This window comes from Dendropsophus ebraccatus, chromosome 9, assembly GCF_027789765.1.
Source record: "Dendropsophus ebraccatus isolate aDenEbr1 chromosome 9, aDenEbr1.pat, whole genome shotgun sequence".
Taxonomy (NCBI): domain Eukaryota; kingdom Metazoa; phylum Chordata; class Amphibia; order Anura; family Hylidae; genus Dendropsophus; species Dendropsophus ebraccatus.
In genome coordinates this window covers 27,370,285-27,387,734 of record NC_091462.1, presented here as the reverse complement: position 1 = coordinate 27,387,734, position 17,450 = coordinate 27,370,285, and the positions used below count along the sequence as shown (strand labels likewise).

The 17,450-nt window shown below is 41.8% G+C and overlaps 1 protein-coding gene across 3 annotated transcripts in view; it reads left to right on the top strand.

The window, feature by feature from the left end:
• The window catches only part of KCNH7 (potassium voltage-gated channel subfamily H member 7), a 292,320-nt gene that overhangs the window by 249,307 nt on the left and 25,563 nt on the right, over positions 1 to 17,450 (top strand). For all 3 annotated transcript variants that reach the window (XM_069985116.1, XM_069985114.1, XM_069985115.1), the window contains 3 exons: positions 11,366 to 11,618; positions 13,097 to 13,302; positions 15,360 to 15,447. In XM_069985116.1, coding sequence (XP_069841217.1) covers positions 11,366 to 11,618; positions 13,097 to 13,302; positions 15,360 to 15,447 — 547 coding nt within the window. The remainder of the gene's footprint in view (positions 1 to 11,365; positions 11,619 to 13,096; positions 13,303 to 15,359; positions 15,448 to 17,450) is intronic.

The window sequence follows — 17,450 nt, the reverse complement described above, 5'->3', positions numbered from 1 at the left end:
ATTGAATTTAGAATTTTATGTATCTAATTGTTTTCTCAAGCAGGGAGTAATAGAAATCACTTTTTCTTTCGGCAGTAGGCAATTTTTTTTCTCATTGATAATTGGTACTCTACATTAATCTTTTATTTCTAAAATGTTGTTTCTGCCAATTAATGTGAAATTATGCAGCAATTATCACACTATATGGTTACATGTAATTAAAGAACGGCAGGGAACATGTTTTAGACGTACAGCTATTCATGTTGACTGCTCATTTTAAGTCTTGAATAGAGGCAGTGGTGTACTTTTCCTATCATTACTGTTTGGTGTAGGCAAAACCAACTTGGGGAGTCTAAAGGCCCTGTTATCGACTAACAGCCAGGAGCGTTACTAAAAAAGCTCCTTTAATTGACCTGTGTTAGGGCCCGTTCACACTGAGCAAAACAGTCGAATATTCAGAGATGAACTACCACCGTAAACTCTGCTTGGTGGGATTCCGAGCAGATTTCCTCTCCGAATTTCCGCCGGTTTGGCTCAGTGTGAATGGGCCCCAAAAGTGACAGCAATTAGCCGAGCAGCAGGAAAATGCCTAATTTTTGGCTGATCACATCTTTTGTACTTCGCCAAAACATGTAGCTATCAGCCACTTATCGCCCTGTGGGAACAGGGGATGTGCGGACAACAGCAATAAATGTAAATGGCTGCAAGAACAATAAAGTGATCGTTCATGGGGCTTAGCTGTGTGATTCATCATGCCTTCTAAAGGCACTGCAAATGAGTACAGAACTGGGTGATCTTGCATTGGACGGTTGAAGATTGTTAGGTCTAAAAGGACCCTAAAGGGGTAGTCTGGCAGTCAGCCTTTTTTAATTTATTGCTGCTGGTGCCTATAAAACAATAAACATGGTATCCTTACCTGTCCACACCCCTTCAGTCTCCTCCACCGACTGCAGAACCTCCACTTTTGAGACAAACTTGTCTCTGGTATGATAGCCCGCTCAGCCAATAACTGGCCGCGGGGCTGTCCTGTCTCAGTCAGTGATTGCCTGAGTGGGCTGTTTGTCAGGGGGAGACACCGGCGACACCAGAGGAGGACACAGAAGGAGCAGAAAAAGGTAAGGATACCATGTTTATTGTTTTATATGAACCAGCGGCAAGATATTAGGCTATCCCTAATATGCACTAAAATATTTATGTAAATGTCTGAGAAATTGTCACTCATCAGAGTTCTCGGCCAAAAGAAAAAACTCTTACACTTGACCGACAGTCATTTTTCTCACAGCAAATACCGAGCACGAGAACAAAGCGATAGGAGATACTTTAAGGAAACATCCAGTGTTCAGTATCCTAAGATAAAAAAATAAATAATATAAGGACAGACAAGATGGCCTGGAAAGGGAGGGGGGGGATTCTGTTAACAATCTTCTATGTTTCCAACCAGACCTTGATAAGCTAGTTTTGAGCCAGTGGTTGCCACAATAACCTGGTCAGGCTGAAATTAAAGGGGTTATCCAGTGCTACAAAAACATGGCCACTTTCCCCCCTACTCTTGTCTCCAGTTCAGGTGCGGTTTGCAATTAAGCTCCATTTACTTCAATGGAACTGAGTTTCAAAACTCCACCCAAACTGGAGACAACAGAAGGGGGAAAGTGGCCATGTTTTGTAGCGCTGGATAACCCCTTTAAAACCTGGTTAGGAGCTGGAACATAGGACAGTAAGGGTTTTGTTACACACAGCGATTTTTAACGATAAACGACTAACTATAAACGATCGCAAATGAGATTGTTTATCGTTAACCTAAAATCATTCACCATATTACACAGAACCATGGTCGTTAGTTCCGATCCATACTACGATCATTATTGCGATCATTACTATGATCGTTTACTCCCGATCCCAGCAAAACAATGGACAATGAGCAATTACACTGAACGATTAGTGAACAAATGCGGAACTTGTGCGAACGAATGTGAAATTAGGCTATGTTCACACTACGTGAAACAACGGCCGTAGGTTTCACTGCAAAACTACGGCCGTTGTTTTGAGGATGATACAATATAGCAATTCGTACGAACTACGGACATACGATGCACACAGCGTATAAGACTACGGCCGTAGTTCGTACGGACCCTCAAAAAATGTCATTTATTTGTGGCCGGTAATGTTACAACTACGGCCGTGGATTTCAATGTGGCTGCACGCGTAAAAAAAATTTCGGCCAAATTAAACTTGATTTTAATGTAAAAAAATTTACTGAGTGGTTTATTGGGCTAGTCGCAGTATTTCAATTAAATGACATGTTTCAGCCCGATTAAAAACATGCTAGGAGGCAATATTAAACAACGGCCATTGTTTCACGACTAGCCCGTATGGTCGTAATTCTACGGCCGTTGTTTTACGTAGTGTGAACATAGCCTTACAGTGAACAATTAGCGAACGATTAACAATAATTTTAGGTTCAGAACTAAATCAATGATCAACGACACACGAACGATTTTTCGATCGTTGCCTGCAATTGAATTTGAACGATATAACCTTTTTTCGCACGATAATCGTCCTGTTTAATAGGGCCCTTAAGGATACTAATCTCAAAACTAGGAAGACACCAATGTCTTAAAGACCCATGCTCCACCATGCCAAGTGTGCCTTGAATTGGAGTTATTACTCATGTTATTGACCCTATGCGTGGTATTATGGAGCTGATATTCACTACATGGTAAACCTATACAAATCATCTTATCGAAAGGCCTAATAAGAGTAGACCTCCATTATTGCACAAAGCAAGCTCAAGGCTTTCATTTTTAGGCAAGTAAAGATAAAATATATTAGGTGGTCTTAAAGCAAGGTTTCTAATAGACTATAAACGCATATGTTATCAATTTAAAGGAGTATTCTGATCTGAGATTGACTGTACATACAGTATGTGCTCCAGAATAAATAAGCCTTAATGGAGGTTATTCAATAACCTTGTTGATATTGAACTTGTTGTCCCCTATCCCTAGAATAGGGCATTACAAGCGAATCGCTGAGACTCAAACTGCCCTAATCATCCTGAGAATGATGGTGCAAACACCCACAACGAATGAAGCGCTCAATGACCCTGCATAGCCACCACATTCATTCATTATTTATGGTGCCACTGATCGCTTCCAAATGCTGAAATCGTAAGTGATCGGTGGCCTCACAGAGAATGAATGGAGCACTGTCTGTGGCGGTCCTGCAGGAGCGCTGAGCATTCATTGCGGGCTGATTGCATTCCTGTTCGCACGATACTGGTGGTCAGGCCCACAACAATCAGCTTGTTATCCAATATAACAAGCTCAGATAGGAATACCCCTTTATAGAGGTTGTCCAGAAAAAACTAACTTGTCCACAACATAGGGGACAAATAAGAGATCACGAAAGAACCAAGGTCATGTATAGGGAAAAGTGCTAGGTAATGTGCCCCAGAGCCCATGGGGTGTCTCAATTTCTTTTATCTTTTAGAAACATATAAATGAATAAAAAAGATTACAATAAATTTCACAGAATAAAAAAAGTGTTAATAATTTTGTAGTAGACTTTAAAACTCCCTTCCCCTTGACCACACTCATGCTTATACAACTTCACTTTGAAGCGTAGGCTGCATGACAGCATTGGGCCAAAAAAACGGCTCTGCGACAGCTGTTCCATCCTACAGGGAATCAACAGTGAGAGGCTGGTATGTGAGCACCAATATAATATTATTCGCTGTTTCATCTTCCTTCCAGGCCCCTCACATTCATAGTGACAATCTTTTTTTCATTCCAGTAGCAACCTGCTATTACCTCAACATGTGGACACCATTGGGTGGTCTCCAGAAGTTTTCTTAATATGTCAGATGTCAACTTCTCAGACGATCTAGTGGCAAATTCCTGTTTGTCTGCCAATAGTTGCCCGTTCCCAAGTGAACACACTTCTTTAAAGCCAAGAATAAACTTATTTTTCAAAGCCGGGCACAGTTACATTTTGGAACTTTCTTATAGCTCAAGCCTGAAGATTTTCGTTTTCTCATGAGGTCGTCCAGAAGATTTTAAATCTGTTTGATCAGTTTGTGGGGGGTGAACCTTCGTTATGTTAGCAAGTATTTCTGGACCATTGAGACACTTTAAAAAAAATGATAGAATAAATTAGGCACATCTTCAGTCTTTGTATGCTTCTCGGAGAGTGTAGAAATGGGTTTATCATTAAAGGGGTTATCCAGAAAACATGTCCGCTTTCTTACAGAAACAGTGCCGCTCTTGTCTTCAGTTTGGGTATGAGGTTTGCAGCTCAGTTCCATTGAAGTGATTGGAGCTAAGTTGTAATACCACACCCAACCTGAGGACAGGGGTATCGCTGTTCCTGCAAGAATCTCGCTGTGCTTCTTCTAATGTTAAATAACACCTTTAAAACAACTAATACCAGTACAAAGAAATCTGGGCTGTGCCTTTATCTGTCAATGAAAGAATATGTCCCCTTGTTAGAATCATTATTTCTGTACCAATAAAGTTCCATCATCGATTCATTCATGTCAACTGAATTGGATAACACGTATAGGTTTAGAATGTCTTCTAATTGAACCAAAGATATCCATTTAAAATCTTAAAACACTCATTACTTATTCTTCCACATCCAGCCGACCCATCTTGTTTGGTCATCTACCCAAAATGTAATCCTCCTTAAGGAAACAGTTTTGAAAAACCGTCATCAGAACATTAAAGCGGATGAACCAGCAGTACATATGCTTCAAGACTTTCACATGGATAGAACTGTGCTGCCATGGGAAAGCCGGTACCTTTTTTGGACCATGCCATTCTATTCCCGGTCAGCGGCGGGAGTGAAGCACTGAAGGTGGGCTGGCCCGCTCCCAGTGGGAGGAAATCCCTGCCCCTCTATGATGCAGCATGCTGGTACATTTGCTTTAACAAGGATCAATTGGTGCTGAGCAAATACACAAGAAGTGACATGACATTACAAGGGTTCTCCCGAAATAAATATCTAACCTTTGTACAACTTTAATAAGCACTTTGTGACATATGATGAGGTCTGGGCCCCTTGCAGCAAGTTTGAGGAGGTACTCTTATGGTCCTCAGGACATACAATCAAGCAAAGATCAGGTTTTGGTACTTTGGGATGTTGGTCGCTATGGACAGTTATGAGATATAAGCATAGCAGCAGGATAGATCAAATCATTTACATTAGAGGTAGTTTCCATATTTCTATTTTGAATCTGCAACCACCCTGAGACCTTCATCAGACATTGCTTTATAAAGGAGGGGAATGGTGGATGATGATAGGAGGAACGTAATATGGGCACAGTATTTGATCACTTGATATGTAAACTAATACTTAATGGGATGGGAAGGAACGGGCGCCATTCGTTGGTCTGCTGTAATGTATTTCTCCAGAAATCATTTTAAATGAACTGCAGATACAGTATGTTGTCTAATCCTAACCTAGCTCCACGTTCATGTTTTCTTTGGCTGGTCTGTCTGTTTGCCGTATTGGTCTACTATGCATTGCTCCCACCTAGCCAGAATTCTACTCCACACTGATGAGGGACAACACTCCAAAACAGCTGTCTGTAGATGGATACCTGGCTTCGATTTTTCCCTGGTCAAATCATCAGACTCGTAATTGAGTTGGATATTGACTGAAGGGGACACATTCATGAAATTCATTCCAGATCGGGTTAATTTCATATTAATGAATGAGAAGAACCTGCTCAAGGATGTGGTCTCTACAGATGCTGTAATGTTAGTATACAATAAGTAGACTTGAAGGGCAACTATCAGCAGGTTAGAAGAATCTAACCTGCTGATATGTCCCTAATAAGCATGGGGCGCTGATGATCAAGGTACTTTTCTTACCTTCATCCTTTGTGCCATTTTATCTTCTATGCTAATTCGACATTTTGGTGCCAACATTTTGGCGGAGCACTGAGGGTGGTAATCCCGCCCCCTGTGCATTACAATGCCTAATCAGCAAAGAAGATAAACTGCAAATATCATGGAAACGGCGCCAGGGATGAAAGTAAGAAACCTCTGACCTGCTGATCTATAAATCCAGTGAATATTTGTTTACACCAGAATACCCCTCTAGTGTCAAATAACACACTGGATTCCGACTGCTTTTTTGCAATTTGTTTTTTTCAACCATTTTATGCGAAAGAGAGATGAAGAAACAGATGCATTTGTGTGCACTGGTTTTAATACCTTTTTTCATTGACTTCTATTATAAAAATAAAAAACGATCATAAAACGGATCAAAACTAGAGATGAGCGAACCTGCCGAGGTTTGGGTTCGTATGAATCTGAACTCTCGGCATCTGATTGCCGCTGTCTGCAGCCTCCGTGAAGAGGGTGGATACAGCCTGTGGACCGCCTGGAAAACTGGGATACAGCCATAGCCATAGGCTGTATCCCAGTTTTCCAGGAGGTCCTCAGGCTGTATCCACCCTCTTCACGGAGGCTGCAGACAGCGGGAATCAGACGCCCAGAGTTCAGGTTCATATGAACCCGAACCTCGGCAGGTTCACTCATCTCTAATCAAAACCCATGGTTGACCACTTTACTGTGCATGCCAAAAAACAAATGTGTTTTGATGTTTTTTTTATCCATTTTTCATGTTTTTTTTTTTTTTCTTTTCATAAAAAGGATGCAAAAACACAGTGTGAACCCAGCCTTAGAAGCATAAAACCCCTTAGTGTTGTGGATGTTACTATCTGAATAACACTGCCTTAGCATTGAAGCCATAGGCTCGCATATGTATCCAGCTGGATCTATTGGGGAGATTTATCAAACATGGTGTAAAGTGAAATGGGCTCAGTTGCCCCTAGCAACCAATCAGATTCCACTTTTCATTCTTGACAGACTCTTTGAAAAATGAAAGGTGGAATCTGATTGGTTGCTAGGGGCAACAGAGCCAGTTTCACTTTACACCATGTTTGATAAATCTCCCCCTATATGTGGTCCTTCCCTCTTATATTCCAAAGAAAACCAGCTGTTCAAAGGAAGTGGCTAAAATAAGATGGTACAAGTGAACCTAAGAACTGCCTGAATTACATTCGGTGCAAGTGCTACATAAATCCATCAGTAACATTGACTTGGTTTGGTGCTTTTTATTCTCCGTCATCCTGAAATGGACACAATTGGACGTGCGGGCCGCTCTCTCTCCTTTGGGTTATGTAAACACCTTAGCTATGAACTAGAAGAAGTCAAATGTTTTATTTATCACCAGGATATATATATTCTTCCTTAGTGGGTCACAATGCCTAAAATACAACTTCATCAAATATGAAAATGCTTCTTGTAAAATGTATGAGAAGAAAAACTTTGTAAAATTTTAATTAAGTCTTCCTATCAAGAGTGTGCCGAGCTACTATGGAGTCCTAGTTACTGCTCCGAACTCTCGAGAAACTCTAGGTTAACCCAATATCTTACTCCCATTCCACCACAGCTTACTTATAAGGTTTAAGGAAGCTGGGATATATATGGTAGCGTCATCACACTGTACAGCAGGTTTAGGTCTTAAAGGGATTGTGCGGGAAACAGAAGATGGCTAAATCCGTCTTCCCTGCATTTCCATATCCCTGAAGTGTACCTTCTGAAACTGGAAGAGGCAAAACCTCACCCACACACAATGTCCAATATCTGCACAATGGTGCTGAACAATCCCATTAACTCTGCAGCCAATTTTCATTTTTTGTTTTCTCCTTGTTACCTTTGAGAAGTAATAACTTTTTTCCATGTACAGAATCATATGAAGGCTCATTTATTGCGCCATGTTGTGCAATACATTGGGTTGTTTATATTTAAAAAAAAATTCACCACTTTTCTATTCTCTCATATGATAATAACTCGATTGCTCATAGAGATCAATGCTGTACATATGTACTGCATTGATCTATTTCTTACTGCTGGAGGCAGGCTGAATCGGCCACTTAGCAGGCAGCTGCAAGAGGCCTAGAAGAGGCCTCGGGCTCTACTGACAAGTGATCAATTTACTTGAACTACCAATGAGGTATGTAAAGGCCATATAAATGCAGCTGTTAGTTTTACCAGCTGTCCACATGATTAAATAGCCAGCATGGGCTACTGCTCCAGGTAAGAGGGGTGGCCCCTAGTTGGTAGGCACCATGAATGAAGCGGAATTGAGTCCTGAGCCTGCTGCATACACCCTTAACAGCATGTTTACATACAGTTACATGATTATGCTTAAAGGGGTAAAAGGAAATCTGTCAGCTTTATTTCAGGCTTACCACTGCAGACTTTGCAAACATCCGTCAGCAAAGAGATAGCTATGATTTTTGTTATCTTCAGCTATGCTGCCCTGAGCATGGCATACCAAAGGATCCCCTTTAAATTTTTAAAAAGGACTTGCAGCCTCTTCAAAAACATCGTTCATCTTTGTTATCCATGCTGAGTCACAGCACCTCAAATATGGGTGTTTTTTATGATTTCAGTAGTTGTAAGATTTTTACATATAGAAGAACATCATACAATATTTGCAATGTAAACAATCTTTTTATTTATTTATCTTTTTGTCTAGACACCTTTCCCCATTCACTATTTATTGGTGTTGTTTGTTTCATGCTGGAAATAATAATGGGCACATAAGCTGCCAATAGAGTGGTCACCGCTGCTCATTTCTCAAAGGAAGGAACATGTAGCTCCCAGACACATTGAGAACAGTGGTGGCCACCCTCTGGACAACCCATAGACTGCAACATTGCCCATGGACTGCCAAGGGGTTGATCGCCACTGTTTTGTTGTCAACAAGGCAGGAACCTGAGTGCTCTCCCCTTTGGGCATTGTGTGGTGACTTCCCTGGTACAGTCACTGCACTGATAGCAGATGTTGTGATAACCAGGGCAGGCCTAGGGGAAAAAAAGTGTCAGAATATGAGAAGCAGGGGCTCCACATGGATGACTTTGGCTATTTTTTTTTTTTTTTTTAAATCACAGGACCTACTGTATACTGAATGCCTAATACCCCCCCAAAACTTCAGCCAACATCATTTATGTAAAGCCATCACTCCTCATTTTCTTTTTCTTTTTTTAAACGGATCTGTTTTTTTTTATAAAGGAATACGTTAAACTGATAAAAAAAAAAAACGGATTGCAAAAACGTAGTGTGAACCCAGCCTTACTTGGTCGATTACCGGCAGTTCTGGCCGATAATTGTTCTGTGTAAGGCTATGTTCACACTACGTAAAACTACGGCCGTAGTTCTCGACGCAGAACTACGGCCGTAGTTTTGAGGAGTTGAACATAGCCTTAGGTGCGATGGGATCCCAGCCGAAGCGTACACACATCGTATACGCTCCGGCCATGCGGTGCCGGGAAAAACTGACATGTCAGTTTTCTGCGGCCGGAATTCAGTGAATTCCGACCGCAGAAAGACCTGTCAGTTCACACAGAGAAGCAAGCGGCCCAAGCCGCTTGCTTCACTGTGGGCTATGGGAAGCTTTGATGCGGGCTCACGCTGATGCGCCCGCATCAAAGCTCTGCGGCCGGACAGATCATCCGGCAGGTACTTAAGTACCAGCCGCAATGATCCAGGCTGAGACCGGCTGTTCCGTGACCCGGCCGGGGTCACAGAACGGCCGGTTTGATACGACGTGTGAACATAGCCTAATAGTGCATGTTGAAAGCCAGCCATCACCCACCATGCACAATGTCAACATGCTGAAAGTTTCCGATAACATCAATCGTTTGATGTTATTGGAAACTTTCAGCATGGTGACTTCAATGGCAGCCCAAATGATCTAAGCTGTCTGTGTGCTTAATAGCACAGGCAGCAAGCGGGGAACGAGGAAGACACGTCAGCGCTTGCTCCCCCAAGAAAATCATGCCATTTAATATGGCCTTAAAGGAGAAGGCCGGTGAAATTTTTTATTAAAGTAATGTATTCCCCCCCAAAAGTTATCCAAATCACCAATATACACTTATTACAGGAAATGCTTATAAAGTGCTTTTTTCCCTGCACTTACTACTACATCAAGGCTTCACTACCTGAATAACATAGTGATGTCACTTCCTGTATAAAGTGGGGATGTCACTTCCTGGATAACATGGTGATGTCATGACCCAACTCCCAGAGCTGTGCGGGCTGTGGCTGCTGGGGAGGATGATGGCACGGGGATCCTCAGTGTCCCTCCAGTGCCCTGTATCCCTCAGTGTCCCCCCGCCATCATCCTGCCCACAGCCCGCACAGCTCTGGGAGTCGGGTTGTGACATCCCCATGTTATCCAGGAAGTGACATCACCATGTTATCCAGGAAGGAACATCACCATGTTATCCAGGAAGTGACATCACTATGTTATCCAGGAGGTGAAGCCTTGATGCAGTAGAAAGTGCAGGGGAAAAAGCACTTTATAAACATTTCCCGTAATAAGTGTATATTGGTGATTTGTTTAACTTTTGGGGGGCAATACTGGACTTCTCCTTTAAGACTATTAGTTACAATCTAGACACAGCCTGCAAATAAGGTAAAGAAGGGTAGGGTGCTGGGTAAAAATGTTTGTATCTAGAAGGGAGATTAAAGAGACTCTGTCAGTATCTTAGGCTGTCCTATCACAGGGTAGCATAAACTAGTTACAGAGAAGCTGAAGAGAATGATGTATCACTTACATTGTTCTGTGCAGCTGATTTGGAGATATCCTCCTGAATAACATGGACAATAAGTACATTATAAGCATGTGCCCAGTAGTCCTTAATATTCATAAGAAGCAGAAAACTCTGCCCTGTAGCTTCTGATTGGCAGTTATCTATCAATGCTGTGTATGGACAGTTAACTGTCAATCAGCAGCTAGAGGGCAGGGGCAGGGGTGTGGCAAAAAACCTATTCTCCTGCATATTAGGAAAACGGCTGAACAAAATTATGCAAGTGATAAACGGATCTGTTCAGCATTTCCGTCATAGTTTATGCTGCCCTCATTTAAGGCGGGATAAACCTAGTGACAGATTCCCTTTAAAGGCATCATGAAAAAGGAGACCACTAGGTGCTATACCTGCTTGGGGTGGTCATTAGCAGAAGACCACTAGATTCCAATCTACTCCAGTCTATTGATGTAAAGATCCTAAACCGATGTTCCTGCTGGTACATTTGCGTTAAAGTCTATGGCAAATTATTAATTTCCAAAAAATATATGTTGACTTCAGTAATCCTAAAAAATACTCATCTGTTTAATAGAAACAGCGCCACCTATCGCTCAAGAAATCATGCACCATTTGTTTTGTGTAAATGCTGCCCATATGTGGAATTGTTTACCCATTGAGAATCGTCTGCTTTGTCCCCAGTTGTCTTGTCTCTTGTTGTATCCTGATGTTACGTGTCTTTTAAACCATGAAGTTATTGCTATTCCACGTTTTATGTATTCCCAGGTACTCAAGGGATTTCCAGAATGCCTGCAAGCAGATATTTGTCTGCATCTCAATCAGTCATTGCTACAGAACTGTAAGGCCTTCACAGGAGCGAGTAAAGGATGTCTACGAGCCTTAGCGATGAAGTTTAAAACCACACACGCGCCCCCCGGAGATACTCTCGTACACTCAGGAGACGTGCTTACAGCCTTGTATTTTTTGTCAAGAGGCTCGATTGAGATTCTCAAGGATGATATAGTGGTAGCGATTTTAGGTAAGATCTTTGAGTAGATCCAATCAAAATTATAAAGCATTTTTCAGCCAACTTTACGATGACCCTGTGAACCATCAAATACATCCTTGGGGTCTCTTATCCTGTATAACACTATGACTCTCTATTATAATTAGAGAGAATGTGTCAGCTCTAAATCAGAGCTGTGGGCAGAAACAATAAAACATAATAATAAAACAAATCATACCTGTCTCTTAGCTGATGGCTGTTTGCAAGGATATAAAATCATGTTTTCCTTCCAAGCTCAAGTGTCATAGAGGCTGAGCTGATCTGCTGCATGCACACCTCTTTTCTTTCCCACCCTTCCCTGCTTCACAACATTTATGTACAGTGCTCATTGCTGGAGACCAAACCATGTATTCAATCAAATAGAGCAGGCAGATGTAGGGGAGGGAGTAGGTGTGCATGCAGTAGCTCAGCCTCTATGACACTTGAGCTTGTAAGGAAAACATGATTTTATAATTTTGCAAAGAGATAGTATCGGTTGTTTTATTTCCCTTTCAGCTATCTGCCCATGTCTACGGCTCTGAGCATGATACAACCAATAGGTTGCCTTCAATAACTTCTACTTCTCTCCTATTTATACATGCACCCATTTGCATGAACCAAAAGATGGAGGTTGACCCCTAAGATGTACCTGTCAAAAAAGGATGTAAGGACGGATAGAACTGTAGAACTGTGCATTCAACAAAGTTGTCCATATTTAGAACTTCTGTGGTTAATGTTAATTCTTCATTCAGCATTCAACCTTGAACCCAGTGGACATTAATATTGCTCCAGTGATTTAGTGGAACTTGCTGGCAGTCTATAAATACTTAAAGGGGTTATCCAGCGCTACAAAAACATGGCCACTTTCTTCCAGAGACAGCACCACTCTTGTCTCCAGCTTGGGCGGAGTTTTGCTGCTCAGTTCTATTGAAGTAAATGGAGCTTAATTGCAAACCGCACCTGAACTGGAGACGTGTTGTCTCTGAAAGAAAGTGGCCATGTTTTTGTAGCACTGGATAATTCCTTTAATATACAGGTTATTTTATCATGTCTTTTTACTAGTAATCTTGGCATCTAATACTAATATTAGTCTACTAGCTTAGGCATACTTGGTGATACATTGTTCACCTTGGTGGCCAAGTGGTCAACCCCATTGGCCTGTTGTTTGGTGCCGTACTGCACTACTGGTAATCTAGTGGTATTTTATATTAGCTATTTTTTATAGTGTTAATTTTTTTACTGAACATAGTACTTTAGTGAAACCACTTTGAGTTTACCTCCCAAAAAGTGTGTCTTTTAGTGAGGAGGTCCTCAATGAAGAAAGTCAGTATGTATAATATACTGTGGATGTATAATATAGACTGGATATTAAAACTGAGGACAAAAAGTTGGTGACATATTGGGCAGGTTACATCGTATTTGCTTCTGTTGTATGACTCACAAAAATTTTTTTTCTCTTTTTTCCTCCATAGGAAAGAATGATATTTTTGGAGAAATGGTTCATCTTTATGCCAAACCTGGAAAATCAAACGCCGATGTACGAGCTCTGACATATTGTGATCTGCACAAAATCCAAAGAGTTGACCTTTTAGAAGTTTTGGATATGTATCCCGAATTTTCTGATCAATTTCTTACCAATCTAGAGTTGACTTTTAATTTAAGAGATGAAAGTTCAAAGGTTTGTCTATTGTTTGCATTACTGGAATTACTGTTTAATTGTATATTTTCCTATATTGGGGAATTGGCTGATAATCGTTCAGTGAGTAATCACTCATTCGTCGGCTGATCGCTGGGATGGTTCTGCTCTAAAAATCATTGTTGGTCGGCAAGACATAATAAACTGCAGGCAATGATGCACATAAATAGCCAAATGATATTGCCGGTCTAAGATAAAATTGTGCATTACATCCAATTGTAGAGTTAGAGTTGCCTATTGGAGAGGAATGAACCTCTAGCAGACTCGGGTTCATCCAAACCCAAGCGTGCAGCATTTGATTAATGGTGGCTGAAGAAGTTGGACGCTTAGGTTTGGATGAACCCAAGTCTGCTAGTGGTTCGCTCATCTTTATTGCCTATATATATAAATGGTTTGACTGGTCAAGGGTGTTAAGACCCCGATCAGTAAAATGTGCCAGGAGACAGGCATGTGTAGTGTATTCTCTCCAATTTTGTCCCAATTTTTGACATGGCCCCAGGACATTTTTTTTTTATTTTATTTAAGAATGACAGGCACAATATAAAGGAGACAATCCCATCATATTGGCACTGAGACCCTTAGTACCTTAGTTCTAAAGAAGAAAATTGTAGAGGGCACTCACCAATAAAACTTTTCTTTATTCATATTATTCTTAAAAACGCCATAGCATGACAAGCAGGAGAGAAGACGCTGCCACGTTGATTAGAAGGATTAGGTTTCTGCTCTCCTGCTTGTCCTGCTATGGCATATTTAAGAAAATTATTAATAAAGAAAAGTTTTATCGGTGAGTGCCCTCTACAATTTTCTTCTTTTTTTGTATGGATACTTTTTCCGCATTGTTGCATATCTAGTAGAAGTGCTGAAAGTCAAGTGACTAAAGCCCCTATTCCCCGGGGCGACTATGAGGAGCAAACAAGCGGTCTCAGCGCTCGTTTGCTCCTTTGTTCTTCGCTCACTGCCGCTGCTATTACACACTGCAGCAGCGAGCGGGTGAGTCCGGGGGGAGCTGCAAGGGCCACTCCTATTCCGCGAAGCAGAGGCAGCAGATCGTTGCTGTATGAGTCGTTTGTTTTTCAACATGTTGAAAAACAAACGACTGCAACGGTCAGCCGACATGAATGATGGCAGCTGATCGTTGCCTTCTATTCCACGGGACCATTATTGGCCGTAATGGCTGATATTGGCTGAATACTGACGATAATTATTCCGTGGAATAGGGCCTTAAGATAGCAGCGATCTGCTGCAGTCGCTCTTCTATCGGCTGCCCGGACAGCCCCCCCTCCCCCGCAGCTCCCCACGGCCTCCCCTGTACCTACCTGCTCGCTGCCGACGTTTGTAATAGTGCAACCTGCAAGCAGGGAATGAGGAGCTAGCAAGAGCTAACAGCACTCATTTGCTCCTCTGCATCGCCCCGTGTAATATCATAGATCGGGGTCTGGGTGCTCAGACCCCCACCAATCACTAGAATGAGTGGAGAGAAGTGCTCATCTGAGAGCTTTTCTCCCCTTCTCTCTCCTCACTACAAGAGATGGATTCTATATAAACTCTATGGAGTTGGTCTCCTTCAGGAGAAGAGAGGTGTGTAGAGAAGAGCTTAGCTGTGGGCTTCTTCTCATTCTAGGGATTAGTTGGAGTCTCAGCACCCAGACTCTGACTTTTGACATGTCTCTAAACTTTATAAATGATAGTAACTCTTTATTCTTTGCTCTGGGTGAAGGTAGGTCTAGTTACGAAGGTTCAGGGTGATTACCCACCATTATACCCATATACCATATGAAAGGAGGTTTTTTTGAGCAACAGTTTTCTATTCAGAAAAAATAACACTCTACTTTGCTTTTCCACAACAACGTACTGGTTGAGAGCGTTTGATGGTCTGAAGTGCCCATTAGGGTGCATATTGCCTTAAACCTAGCTGTGTAATAAGCCAGAAGTTTATGAGCTCCATGCATACAATGGCTTTATTGTATGATAACATGCTTTTCTTAGATAAGATAGCTATGTACCCATGACTCATTATCATGTTATATTTCCATAACCAGGCTGCGCTCCTAAGATCACAAGCAGATGCTGACTATGACCGAGACAACTGCAAACTTCGAAGAAGGAAATTCTCCATCAAAGATACAGGTAATTGTATTTACTGGAGTTATTAATGTGGATTCATTTCAGGCCGAGGTCTGCATTCTGTTCCTGTATATATGTTATGTAATCCGATTATTATCTAGTTCTGGCTTTCTGTTGATGGTTATTAGCAGTACTTACCATTCGGATATCAATAAGCTCTGGCCTGGATGGGAAGGCATAGGGTTTCTTGGCAGCCAAAATGACATGACCTATTGAGCTCCATAGTCTGATGTTGGCTGCAATATTTTCCAGCAGTTACACTTAAATAGGATTCAATGTAACTGTTTTCCAGTATTTATATAGATGTGAAAAGCCACAAAATATAAGAGTTTAAAGCAGATGGCCCAGGTTCTGAGTCTAGAAATGATCAAACAGCTCTAATGTTCAGGTTCATTCGAACTGGAACCATCGGTATTTGACTCCCGCAGTCTTTCCGTTCCATGGGAAAGGTGGAGACAGCCCGAGTCCCGCCTAGAAACAGGAATACAGCCTGGGCCATAGGTTGTATTCCTTTTTTGCAGGTGGGACTCGAGACTCTAAGTCAACAATTCTTGTTCGCAACATGTGGTACAGGAAGGATCTTGCAGAGACGAGAACTAAAAAACAGATATGGGTCAATACACAAAAAAGCTGGATCAGGTATAACACCCTCTGCAAATGGACACTAGGAACCACAACAATGCCCAGGTACAGGATGATGGGTGGCTCATCCTTATATAGGATATGTTGAGCGTGGACAGATGGACTAAGGTGCTAAAGATGAGCATGCTGGACCTTTATATATAGCATCAAGTGGCCACATGTGTCTCCTGGGGTAGAACAAGAAGCAGACCACACAATGGAGGCTAGTGCAAGGCAGCAGGACCTTGACAGGAGACAGCCATCAACATTACATGGGCAGCTGAGTAGAGCAGGGCATGGGAACAGGAGTAAGAGGATGTCAGTGGGGAGTACCTGCTGGTGCGACAGTATATTGTGTACTAACAATATATTGTGTACTAACAGGATCCGTCTTCCTTTCTCATTAGCTGGAACAGGCATGTGCTGGTACTGAATGTCACGACTCCAGCCAGCAGGGAACCATGCACTGGTGGTGCTAGAGAGGCCAGGGATTACAGGGTGAATACTGGCTTTTTTCAGTAAACAACACCGTATTCCTGGATATGCTCACATTTTATGAGCAGTGGTTGTCACAGTGATGAGTTAGGGTCCTATTGGACGAAGCAATTTTTAACAATTAATGACTAACGATAAAAGATCGCAAACGAGATTTTTCTTAACGATATATCTTTACGTCTAAATGCTGATCGTTATAAAAACCAAATGGTTGCTTTAAAATCGTTAAATGATCGATTGGGCGAATTATCACTTTGTGTAAACGGACCATAACTAATAACTATTGTTCTGTGTAATATGGGGAACGATTTCAGGTCAACTACTAACAATCTCGTTTACGATCGTTTATCGTTAGTCGTTAATCGGTAAAAACCGCATCATTTAATGGTAAAAACAAAGGGCGACAGCGCTCCATGGCGAGGATCAGAAGGGCAAGGTGAAAAAGGGATAGGGGTGCACGGCAACCCTCACCTGATGTGGTTGTGCAAAGGGAGGCACAACACTCTGCAGCGTATATATCAAGGACCGCAGCCACTCCCGATATCCAACAGGAAACAATGATGCAAACAACCTCCAACTCCAGACTACACGGATTATGGGGCGCAGGTCCAACTTGAGATCGAGGCACAGTGAGTAATAAAAATATATTTTATTGTGGAGACTCAACGCGTTTCGGAACCGCACCGGTTCCTTTCTCAAGAGTCATGATACTGATAAAACAGAACAGCACTATATATCACAAACCAAGATGACATCAAAAGGGGAGGAGGACTCAGAACCTCCCACTTCAATCAACACAGACACCTGTAACACCAATAAAGAAAGGCATATAGCTATATACTACATTGCATTGAAATACAATAATATATAAGAGTATATAAAACGAATAT